This window comes from Struthio camelus, chromosome 2 (assembly GCF_040807025.1).
Source record: "Struthio camelus isolate bStrCam1 chromosome 2, bStrCam1.hap1, whole genome shotgun sequence".
Lineage (NCBI taxonomy): Eukaryota > Metazoa > Chordata > Aves > Struthioniformes > Struthionidae > Struthio > Struthio camelus.
This window is the reverse complement of record NC_090943.1, coordinates 17,100,739-17,113,299: the sequence shown is the minus strand read 5'-3', so window position 1 is coordinate 17,113,299 and position 12,561 is coordinate 17,100,739. Positions and strand designations below refer to the sequence as shown.

Below are 12,561 nucleotides of genomic sequence, written 5' to 3'. Positions count from 1 at the left end.
AACCTCTGCATCTATGCATGCTCTGTACTACTAATGCTCTTTCTCAGAGCTGTAAGGCAGTGAAATTGTTGAGATGACAGGACATCAAGAAGGGATTTAGACTTTTCTTTTTATCAGTAAAGGTTGGAAAAGGAATGCCACACGGCACAAAGATAAACTGTTAATGTTTAAGAACCTGCTTTTCCTTTTGAAATTTCTCCTTGGCCTAGCAGTTATGACCTGAAACTTTTAATCATTTAGCTGCTAAAAATATTCTAAAGAATAGCTCAGCCTCTCCATCTGTTTTTCAGACCCCACTGGAAAAGTAGTTGCAGGCATCCTATATCTCTTAAAGTCCAAAAAAAAAAAAGTAAAATGTAAGGAAGTCAGCACTGTTCTGTTGCTGGCCAGCCCACGTGCCATGGACATTTATGATATACAACAGAAAATGATTGTATTCAAATGGTCTGGAGGAGAACATAAAATACTGAACTATTTTTAAATGCTTCTTACAAGTAATTTGAAGAGCAACGTTTCTAACATAGCTTGTACCTTTAAGAGATCAACACCATATGTAGTCTGGCTCCATACTGAATTAAGAAGCAGACGTGTGGTACGTATAGCAAGCCTTACAGTACAAAGTTTAAATAAAACGTGTTGGCACGTTGGCACATGTGGCATACAAACACATCAGAATAAGATGAATTCAAGACCAAAGTACTATTTAAATTTTAGCTGGTTAAACCTGCATTCTTTCTCACAATAAGGCTACCGAAAAGCATTCATGTTGCTTAATGGTTACTACAACAGCACAGACCAATCAAGTCTTTCTGATGGTTTCAAATTCTGTGCTAAAATATTGAAAGTCGCCATGTGTTTTTAAATATGATCAAGAAGTATGTGCTTTTTCAAAAGTCTACAGAAGTTAAGAATACATTAAAGAAATTCATATATGCCAGTAAGTGCATGCCATCAATATTCTAGTAACGTTTCCAGGAGATTATGGTCAGATTTCTAATGATTATGAACCGTTTTGAACTAGCTGACCCTCGGATATTGCCACTGCTGTGTAAAACCTTAGAAGATACATACTGACCTACAAGAAGAATTCAATTCCAAATTCTGCATAAACTATACAGCCTCTAATTCCCTAAAATACTGTATTTAAACCGCTCTGTACTTCATGGAGAAACTAGTTTCAAGTACAGGCAAGTTAGGATCAAAGTAGTTAAATCACACAAGAACTAAAAAGAAGTAGGGAACTGTTCCATTAAGATAATCCTTCTCCAGTCTTAGAGCATGCAATACTTAATGGAAAAAAATGAAAAGATAATTTATCCAGTCTATAGCATATTAACACAGAAAAAGATGTGGCCCTCATAACATATCTTTCATTATTTTACTTCCAATCTTTAATATTAAAGGCAGTTAAAAGGCTTGACCGTTCTAAGACTAAAAAAAATTAAGTTAGAGAGCGCTCTGGAGGCTCTCTCTTTAATGAGCATATCATAGGAGGAGAGCCACTTCCCACATCATACCATGTCACTAGTTTTTAGACTGTTCCCACACACGCCTGTTTTACGCACTAACGCCACTTACGTAAGTTCATGAAGTTTTCTACTTTTTTCCTGATCTGTTGCTTTCAACTTCTCATGTTCAACTCTAAGACGCTCCTGCTCAAGCATCATCTTCTGATTTTGGCTGAACACAGAAAGTAAATATTATATGCCAGTACTTCAAAAAGGAAAGGAAGGGAGCAAGGAACATATCTGTATATGCACATCTTTAGCCTGTCCAGGAAGTTTAAGCTAAAAGAGTAAAGAGTGTTGTCTTCTCCCTGACTAAATAAAGGTCCAAAAGAAACCCATTAAATTACAACCCAAATCGTTATCATCAACAAGAAGTAACTTAGGCTTCTGAAGCGTTGGCTCAATCAGCTGAATCTGTCAGACATGACACCAGAAAAGGCAACGCTCAAGTTACAGACACACTGCTGGAGGAAACTCTTGTCACCTCCTACCCACCCTACTGTGCTTCCCTATACAGCCTAGTGACATTTGGTACTAATAAAATAATCACAGTTACTTACTCTTGTAGCTCAGTGATAAGTTTCTCCTTTGCATCAACTTCATCTCTTAGGCTGCTGATTTGTTTCTGATGTGTCTCACGATGGCTCTGAATCTGCTGTTCCACAGCTTGCTATTAGAAAAAACAGTATATATTATATGCTTTAAGAAATTGTTATGCTTCGCTTACCTTTTAAAGAACAAAAAAATTAACTTACCTTAACTTCATTCGCAGTTTGAACCTTGTTTAAGTGCTCTTTCTCCATTTCATGGACTTTTTCTAACAGGGAAAGGGGAGAGAAGGAAAACAAACAAAATGTCACACAGTTTTTCAGACAGGTAATCAGGCGATCACAGGGAAGACTGAGGTAGGTGCTGTGCCCCCATCCCTCACCCTAATCTCCCCAGGAATTTTTGTGCATCTCCCCCATCCCTCACCCTAATCTCCCCAGGAATTTTTTCTCCCCAAAAGAGAAAAAAAGTATAAGAGAAAAAGTATCTCCCCAAAGTATATGAACTAAATTGGCTATATCTTCAATTTAACCCTGTTCTTAGTACTTCTTCAAACAGCAAGCATGCTTCCCCGTTCACTTAATTCTGTACGTTCGATTGCGAAAAGCCATTCTGCAGTTCTACGCTTCAGCCTAGACAGCATGGAACAATTTCTTACTTACAGCTACATACTTAAAACATTAGCTAAAAAAAGGTTGTAACACCACACACACACACAAAGGTATTCCTACCCTGTGCTCGAAGTTGAACTAATTCTTCATTAAGGGAATCTACAGACTCTTCCAGTTGCCGCTTTTTCTGTTCCACATTCTGAAGATACTCGGTCAACGACTTGATCTTAGCTTCATGCTTGCAGAATGGAAAGATTCATTTACTTTGGAACTAGGTACAACAGAACTAAATCTGCATAATGTCTTTATACTCATTTTTAAACCAACAACCTGATCAAAACAAGAATGATGCCAACTAAATTCTTTCTAAAAAAAAAAAATGACCACTGCAAGTAGATCTGTAATGCAGCCTATAAGACAGTGTTTTCATTCTGGACTGGAATCAAGTACATATTTGCCTGGAAGAAGAGATGTTTTGAAGGTTAAATACTATCAGAGGAAATACAAGCTTACTATATTTAGAAAACTGAACTGAAACATGCATCTCCTGATAGAACAAAAGATGAACAGTAGTATGTAAAACAAAATATAGGGAAGTTTTAAGTTGTGATCTACATATGCAGAGTGTTGGAAAAGATCAGTAATAAGACTTCTAACAATCATTAAAACGGCCAATCTTCTATTAGAAATAAATTTAATCTGCTATGCAAACCTACTATATTACAATACAGTAATCTCACTGTGCTCAGTCTACTTCCCCACTTCCAGCTCATTGCATTAGTAGGCAGAGTGCTCACTATGCTTTCGCAGGATTGGTATTTGTCAAACATTCTGTGATGGAGAATGCGTAGACCCTAGTATTTAATATAAGCGCTACAAAAGCATTACTAGGCCTCAGCCTTACCGTAGAAATTCTGACATCCTCTCACTCGGCTCAGTTACCCAGAAGCATTCAAACTGAATAAAGCACTGAGGATACAGCTGAGTGTCCTGAGGCTGTCCAGTCATAACGTACTTTTCAAGGTGTCAAAAACATTAAGCAATCACATTTTATTTTCTTTCAACAGGTTGATGAATTGAAAAGAACATTTAGGAAACATTCTAGAGAAACATTTACCTGTGAGATACGGAGCTGACAGGCAGCCAGCTCCTTTTCATTTTCTTCCATTTTCTTATTGCTTTCAGCTTGTGTGCCTTCTAACTGTTTGCAACGTTTTACCATTGTTTTCACTTCTGATTTCATTTTACTAATGTATAGTCTTGCAACTGTGAACTCTTCATCTATCATACCAGTTCCCTCAGGCTGCTGAAAAGTTTGGAAACACACATTGAGAAAGTTTAGATGAATACTTATTGTACAGACAATTAAGTATGAGATGGAGCAGCTTAGCGCCTAGCGTTCCCTTCCTCAAGCATTGCCCCCTAAAAGCACTTACACTCCAAAATATAACTTTGATTCACCCAATATTGTTCACATCCACTGCCAGACTTGTATGAATAAACTGCATGTCTTACATGCTTAGCAAACTACCTCAACTCCTCGCTCCTACAAGCTTACTGCTATAGCTTTACACCACAGCTTATACCCTCGTTTTACAGTGATCTTTTAGAGTTGCCTTTTATTTCAGTTCCACAATCCATTTTTAAGACATGTATATATATTGACTGCCACTGCAGGTCAGTACTAGACTTCCGAGACAAAGCTGTTGATTATGACACATTTCATACGGCATTTTAACAGTACGAACTACAGCAATACATCAGAAAATAATGCCTGCACTACCTTGTCACCGCATAATCAAATTCTGTCCGGGACCTATTAAGTCACAACATAAGCACAGGATAAGTAAATTTGTTTCGGTGCTAATGCCCAAATTATTAACTAATATGAGGCTTCCCATGTTGGTTATTTTCACTATACTAAGAACTCTGATCCTGCATATTCACAATGGGTATGTATAACAACATCATTAAGAATTGCACTAACTAATCTTTACCTTGACATCATTATTTCCTACTGCAATTCCTATTTCTGCAAGATCTTTTAGTAAGGAGGCCATCATCTCTGTTGCTCGTTTCTTCTGATGGTTGGTCATTTCTTTAAGTTTCTGAAGCTCAGCATCTATACTGGCTAAAGTGACCTAGAGCAAAAGAAGTTACATTTTAATAAACAATAAATACTCTTGTTTTTAGAACTAGGGTCGTATTCTTTATTTAAAATATAGCAAGATACAGTTGCCTACTGAAGCATTCCATTCTGTTATGTTTGAAAATAAATTAGTATCAACCTATTTCAAGTATATTATATAGTCAAAAAAAAAAAAGTCCTACAATAACAGTATTTTCCCAGTCATTTACATTTCTGTCAGAAGATAAGAGCTTTTTTCAGCTCACGAAATATAATCTTACAACTCTGCAGCAAAATTCCTGCAACACTATTAAACAGCATTTAAACACGGTTAAATATGGCAAAGGGTTCCATTTATAGCAAGTTTAATCTTTTTTTTTTTTTAAACCATATTCTGGTAAAGGAAAATAATTTAGTCTATGTGCAGAGCTCTTAACTTTCTCCCGCTTGCAAATCAAAAAATAGCGCCTGGTCCTCAGAATTCAGAAATACTGCAGTTACTCTAGAGCAGACTTTCAGCCAATCTGAGTTCCTGTGCTTATAATGGCTGCAGTGCAGCAGCCTGCATATTCATGTACAACAAGCAACCCACATTTGCAAGTGGAAATAACCTGGAAGAAGTCAGCTTTCTCTAATACAATATGTTGTCTGTTCTGCAGTCTTAACAAACTCCCTGGAAGTTTTACAGCAGGAAAGTTTCAGCAAAGCGATACCAAAGGATACCTATGGCATGGGTTAGCTGCGACAGACCGACAGCACTGAAATGTTTAATTTTACTGCGTTTCAGAACCGGTGTTGCTTTTTCCTGAATTACATTGTTTATGACACTGAAAGGACATCAGTTAGAAGATCTAAAGTTACATGGTCGTCTTATAAACTAATTCAAAATAAAGTCAGAACATTTCACAAAAAAATCATACATCTGTACCACTAACCTATTCCACTAAAGTTTAAAAACTGCTCATAATAGGAACACCAGAGATCATCTGATTTCTGGGGGAACCTTAGCGTGATAGAAGTTACCAATAAGAATAAACTTCCAAGTCATCTGAGCTGCGTAAAGAGAGGTGTCTTGATTTTGTGAGCCTCAGTTGTGAGCCTAATGCCAGAGTTCAGCCTGCACAAATCTGATGAGCTGAAACTTGAAAACCACATGCACTAGAAGACCCAGGCCCACTAAATTTTCATCTTCAAGACGAAAGAAGAATTGCATCATCACAGCATTCTGCTTGTAATGCCTGCAAACAAGCATATCCTTTCCAGTATATAGTATTTTAGGATGACAGAGTATTAGCTGTCTTTATTTGTTTGAAATCTGCCAAATAATGGGCTACCACTGCTGTCAGTCATTCCATGAAACTGTGCAGACATGTAATAGTCAGCGGTATGCATTCTGCGGGACTGATGCGACACTTATATTTGAGCCTGGACCCTCGTTCAGAATGGGTCCTCAGTGTTCAGGACCTACTCCTTTCAGAATGTAAACTAAACCCCCTATGCTTGAAGGCATCAAGACATGGCATGCAAAATACAACTTAAATACAGCATGCAAATACAAGTTCCTTTCAAGGAAGACTGTAGCAGGTTCACTGCAATTTTAGGAATGGAAGGAGTTTGGAGTAGACTTATCTGAGGACTGCCTCCCCTGCACCAGAAAGACAAACAAAACTGAATCAGACCAGCAGTACGTAATGAAAGCGTTAACCTCTGACACTGAGGATTTCTTTGCCTGCTCTTAATGTAGTAAAACGCCATAGGTGCTACACAGAGAGCTGTCAGGTCCAATATTCATTGTGGATTTTACTGATGCACACTGGCTTTAGCAAATCCTCCTTTGCCAGAGCTAGTTTTCTAGACCACAAACTGAGGAAGCTTCAAGCTGAACTAACTGTTAGCATTTCAGAGAAAGGTAAGCTGGGAGTGAAATATATCATCTCTTTCTTCCTATTCAACAACAGTGACTCAAGGCAAGCAGTCCAAGTTACAATTTCTTCACTGGGCAGGGCGACTCAAAACCTTTACATCTGCATCTCAGTTCTGTCAATTTGCATCAGCAAATCAAAACTGCAATGATTTTGGAATGTTACAGAAAAGACTAATATTGTTTCATGCCATCTAGCTTTATAGCTCTAATGAAACTATCCATGAAAACCATCAAACTGACAGAACAAAGATGGAAACAAGTTCTGACATAGCAAGAAACCTTTCAGATAATCTCTGCCATGGAAGAATTCTTAGAGGTTCCTAAATGGGGGGGGGGGAGAAAGAAAAAGCCATATAAAATGAATATCAGCTATCTAGAACATCAAATCCCAGCTTTTCCTGGTATAAAACAAGGCTGAGTTAAGCTTTCAATTTTCCTAAAAAGCCCTTAAGTGACTTCAAGCAAGACATGCAGATAAGACAAAAAAAGTTAAGTTGAAGACAACCAATAATTCCTTTGTTTCCATTTCCTACCGATTTTTGATTGAGTTCATCACTAAGCAGTTCATATTCCTTTGCCTTATCTTCTACTTCCTGAGACTTCTGATCATAGTTGACAGCTAGTTCTTCAAGGGCCTGTAGCACCTCTTTCACTTCTTCTTTAGATGCATCATTTTCAGCTTGGAGGCGATTTAACTCTGCTTGCAGGTTGTCTTGGTCCCGTCTAGTAGAAGCTAGAAGCTACAACATTGATAGGAATTTATAATAAATAATAATAATAAAAAAACCCAAGAAATTAATGCTTTATCAACTATAATAGTCTGTATTTAGGTTTTTATAGTGCCCAGAATCATGGAACAGGTATACTCAAGACAGGTATAGCGAGAGCGTAATAGTAAACAAATTAAACTGTTCATCTATAACCAGAGTCCTTAGTTTTTAAAAATCTTTTCAAAATGGAAACGATTATCATTTAAAACCTTTCAAAACAATAGCTGGAAATGCATATGAAATACGGCAAGTTTTCTAAAGAGAAGCTGAACACTATTCACAAAGCTATGAAATTATCAATAGGCTAGGCATTATGCTTTCAGCATTTTAACACTGTTAACTACTGAAGAGGAATTAAAAAAAAGCAAAAACCAGGAGTTGCTAAAGATAGAGCTCCAGCTTCCTGAGTCCTCAGGAACTTTTTCCCTCTTTCCATATACACCAAGGCTTTTTGTCTGTTTCTACTGTGGTGCTCTATAGAATTATTTTCTGTACCTTCACTAAATTAAATTTAGTTTCATTATCAATAGACACTACATCACTGGCAACACGTGCATAAAAATGGCTTGACTATTCCAGCAAGTACGATTTGAAGTAACACATATATACTTCTCTTTTCATTAGGGACCATTACATGTTTGTTTGCTTTTCTCCGATATGCCTGTACAGCAATACTGACCAACAGTAAACTTTAAAACAGGCTTCTTTGGTAAATCAAGATACTTCCAGTTTTGACAAACTGCCAGCTTTCTTTGCTGAAAACAACAGCTGATGACTTAGCGTAAAAATATTGTAATTCCTTCCATTTTCATGGAGCCTTGAGGTTCAAGTAAACTGGCTTAAATGTAGCTGGCTCCATTACTACAGCGTAAGTGGGGAGAATGAATAGGAAGAGCATTTGGATTAGCAATAAAATAGAACTATTACAGTAATAAGCTGCCACCCTACTCCCGCGCATAAGCTGTGACCATTTTAAAACACCCCCAGTTTCTTTAAAAAAAAAAAAAAAAAAAAAAAAAACACACCACACACACACACGCGTGTGTGTGTGTGTGTGTAAAAAGATGCAAGACAAACTCACCTCCTCCTGATCCAACATTTGTGTTTTTAGTTTTTCTACTAGTTGGCTCTGCTGATTAATTTCTTCATCCTGAAGTTGAAATAACAGTGTGTTCAATAAACTGACAAATATCACTCAAAAAGGGGGGGGGAGGGGAGGAGATATCAGGCATCCATCCTTTCCATATTTTGAGGCAATTACATAACTGAAAGCAATAAAATTAAAAAGAAACATCCTTTTGATTCACTTGCCTAGGCATTAGACTGTTAGCCTGATGCGTACTTACAAAACAGCATGCTTCGAAGACAAAACTCTCATACCTGCGTTTTTGCAGGTCCTCTCGGAGTTCTTCTAACGTCCCAGAAACACTTAAGATTGAACTCAAATATTCTCTCTCCCCCAATATAGTAAACTGCTTAAATTTTACATTACATTCAAGGCAAATATGTATAAATTGAGAACAGCAGCGTTTTTCTTATGATCACTAATTTTTCTGCGTACTTTTTATTTTCCTCCCTTTGATACAACATTATTCCAAATAATCAGTTAAGAACGTTCTACATCCAGTGAGTAGAAATATTTTTTAAAGATTCTCACAAACTTTTCCTTCTTAATTTTTAAATCTGCTTTCCACATAATGATAATTTGTTTTCAGTACATTTTTGTTAGTTTCAGCAAAGATGAGGACAGCAAATAAGAAAGGATACTCATTTAGCAGCAGATAAGGCAATTTTCAATTTCTCTTAAGCAGACCTTTAGAATTAGAGTAAGGCACTCCAGGTATATATTCAAGCAAGCAGTACTAACCAATGAAGATTGGCAAATTAGATAACGTAGTTGAAGATGTTTTTCCACAAGGTCTTACATTAAATAAGAATGTCATACCTTGTCATCTAGTTGTTTGTATAGTTTGGCAATTTCTTCCTCACATTTTCTTCTCTCAGCATCAGTGAAATTGCCGGTTACTCCAATTGTGGCAGCTGGTTTATCATTAATAATGGTAATATCCTTGTCCACTGCGAAAGCTTCTAGATTGGCCTTCTCTTTGTCAAACTGCTCATCAACTGGTACAGTCTCCCCTTAAATAAAAAATATAAAGTATTTTTAGTGCAGCTGCTCATGAAACACCTTTCAGAAGATTAGCCTTGAAAACTATTGCATACTCCCTAGTAATGGTACAGCTCCATGGTTAATAAGCAATCATGTTCACAGATTTCACAACAAAAAATGACCATCAGATCATCTAGGCTGACCTCCTATTTATCACAGGCCATTACATTTCACCCTGCCGCTCTGCTAGGAGCTCCAAATCCCATGTTAAATTGGATCTTCCAGAATCCTAAACTGCCCTGAAGACATGAAGACAGAGAATCCTTTCTTCCACCTCAGTAATCTGCTTTGATAGCTAGTCATATTTACTGTGAAACTGCCTTGCTTTTGATTTAAACATTTGTCTGGTTACACTTTCTGTCCTTTGATGTTCATTAAGCCTGTTCCGATGAGAACACTTCACTAACTTAACACAGAGAAAATACCACATACTAATGAAGGCATTCGGCAGCGTCTACATTCCTAGCACCTTAATACAAAACATTCTGTGCAGTCCTTGGATGATATGAGCTCTTTTCAACACTCCAGTATCTTGTGTCAATATTTCAAAAGGACTACAGTTAACATTTCAGGTGCGGTCTCATACCATCTCTACACAAGGAGAAAAACAAATTTATGTATATATCTCACATCTTACTCAGCTTATTTAAATAAGCCTATTTTTGTCAGGTTTACACCAGGATGTGCTGCAGGAGTTGTCTGCACGATTGCAAAACCATCTTCCTCAGCTGCCAAACTCCAGGATAACTTGTGCTTACAGGAGCAAAGATATGTTCTTCTTTTCCTGAATTTAACACTTCATATTTAATTTGCACTTTGGCAGATCCCGCAAACCAAAAGAACCCAAACATTCAGGAAGAAAGGAGGGCACACATCCTGTGCTGTAAGCAATTTTTTTTTTTGCCTATAAAAATGGTTGATAACTTCAGATGAGGACAAGTTCTTATGATATCAGTTTGATTCAGAAAATCAGAGGCGATATTTTACTCAGCTTCTGCATTTACAATTAATATCACTTTAAAATATATATATATTTTTAACCACATAAATTCTAAAAATTAAGTCTAGTTTACCTAGTAAACGCAGATGTTCAAAAATCTAATCCATAAACTTTGACATTTTTCCCGTTATGCAATTGCTAAAAAGTGCCACAGCTGAAATACAAACTGGGTAAAATAATAAGCTTCAGTGTCAACATAATACCCCAGCTTTAATAGTCTAATTACTGTTTTGCATAGGACTAATTACTTTAGGTATCCTAAAGACTAATTCAGTGTCTATCTTTTTGCCTAAGTTTGCATAACAAAAATTCAATTGTTTCTCACCATTCCGCCACCTGTTGAGTTCATTTTCTAGCCACTGTATAGTGTTACGCAGAGTCTTATTTTTCTCTTTTTCTTTTTCATATTTCTTCTTCCACTGTTCTGCAGTGAGCTCCACATTGACACAGACTGTGTTCTTAATGGTCTTTGCTCTAGAGAGAAAGAGCAAGAAGCTCTGAAAGTGAGTTAAATATTCTTAGGTATGATCTCTTACATACCACCAGTGAAAAGGTAATCTGCCAAAAGCGTGTTCCTACTCCCTGTCAACTTACTGTTCTTTCAGTTGATTTGACTGCAACTATTAGCAGAAGGAACAATCAAATAAGCTGTGGAGAGGCTTGATTTTCAAAAGATTTTCAGATTTTCTGAAGCTGGCTGAGCTAGATACTTTCACTTGAAAGAATTTAAGTCAGGACACCATATAGCCTTGAACAAAGAGCAGTAAGAGTAGCATTTGCCACACGTAGCAAACATCTTTCCAATGGTTAAGGGACAGAATGATACTTTCAGAGTGTAATCTATCTAGATTATTTAAAGAACAGCTCATTTCATCCTGAAAATCCACTGACTAGACCTCCATTAACAAAAAAAGGTGTACAAGTTGTAAAGTTCAGATGTGATCATCTACATATGTGAATGGTAGTTGATTAGAAACTTAATTTAAAAAAAAAAAAGTATGACTCTTAATAAGCATCTTTTTGCCAAGTCTCATTGGGACTGGTCACTACTGAAGGTGCATTATTCCCTACTAGATTATGAGCTGAGAATTTCAGCATACAGTGAATATCCCTAGCAGGTTAAATTAATAGAATTAGTAAAACATGAATAAGTTAATATACTAGACTGACTAGGGTGACCAAGGTATATTTCCATAACAAAAATCTTCTCTTAAAGACCCGTTGAAAACTTTTTTGTTGAATTAAAACAAAAGAGGTATGCTAACACAGAAGAACAGATGAACAAAGCAAAACCCGACAGATTTTGTAATCTGCTCCAGTAAATTAAGCGATTCAATCAAGTGTTTAGAAACTGGAGTATTATGATCAGACATTGTAATAACAGAGTGGCAGAGAAGACATACATCCAAATTCCTGTGTAACTCATAGTTGAATTTACAAATATTAACTCAAATGTTACTAGAGTATTTAATACAGGAAACAGACCAGAGGATGTAATGCAGCATGCTACCAAAGAAAAGTTGGCAGAGAGCAAGCTCTCTCTGCAAATAAATGATTCAACTTAACTGCAGGGTTAACTGTAACATACCTCCATACTCCCTCCTCCCACTTTAAAATAAGAATATTAATTCCCCTCCCCAAGACTATACATTAAATTACATTTTGAATCAAATGATATACTGTTCTCCTAAGAATACATACTCCCATCTTCAGGATCCTGCTCAGCTTAAGGATTTATTTTTATATATATTATATATATCCATATATTATATATGGATCATAACATTTAATAGCTACACGTGCACTGCAGAATTAGAGCAAGAAAATGAACATTCCAATTAATTTGATTTAGGAATCTTAAAATAACTTTTCTCATTCTTCATTGATTTCTAGGTTTAGCA

At 36.6% G+C, this 12,561-nt stretch overlaps 1 protein-coding gene across 5 annotated transcripts in view; it reads right to left on the bottom strand.

Moving 5' to 3' along the window:
- KIF5B (kinesin family member 5B) overlaps nucleotides 1-12,561 on the bottom strand; it is a 37,382-nt gene that overhangs the window by 8,731 nt on the left and 16,090 nt on the right. For 3 of the 5 annotated variants that reach the window (XM_068934404.1, XM_068934406.1, XM_068934407.1), the window contains exons 11-20: nucleotides 10,986-11,134; nucleotides 9,436-9,629; nucleotides 8,572-8,640; nucleotides 7,254-7,460; nucleotides 4,666-4,809; nucleotides 3,786-3,974; nucleotides 2,789-2,906; nucleotides 2,264-2,325; nucleotides 2,069-2,178; nucleotides 1,579-1,680 (exon numbers count right to left, since the gene is read on the bottom strand). In XM_068934404.1, coding sequence (XP_068790505.1) covers nucleotides 1,579-1,680; nucleotides 2,069-2,178; nucleotides 2,264-2,325; nucleotides 2,789-2,906; nucleotides 3,786-3,974; nucleotides 4,666-4,809; nucleotides 7,254-7,460; nucleotides 8,572-8,640; nucleotides 9,436-9,629; nucleotides 10,986-11,134 — 1,344 coding nt within the window. The remainder of the gene's footprint in view (nucleotides 1-1,578; nucleotides 1,681-2,068; nucleotides 2,179-2,263; nucleotides 2,326-2,788; nucleotides 2,907-3,785; nucleotides 3,975-4,665; nucleotides 4,810-7,253; nucleotides 7,461-8,571; nucleotides 8,641-9,435; nucleotides 9,630-10,985; nucleotides 11,135-12,561) is intronic. The other 2 variants (XM_068934405.1, XM_068934408.1) reach the window with 1 other exon arrangement.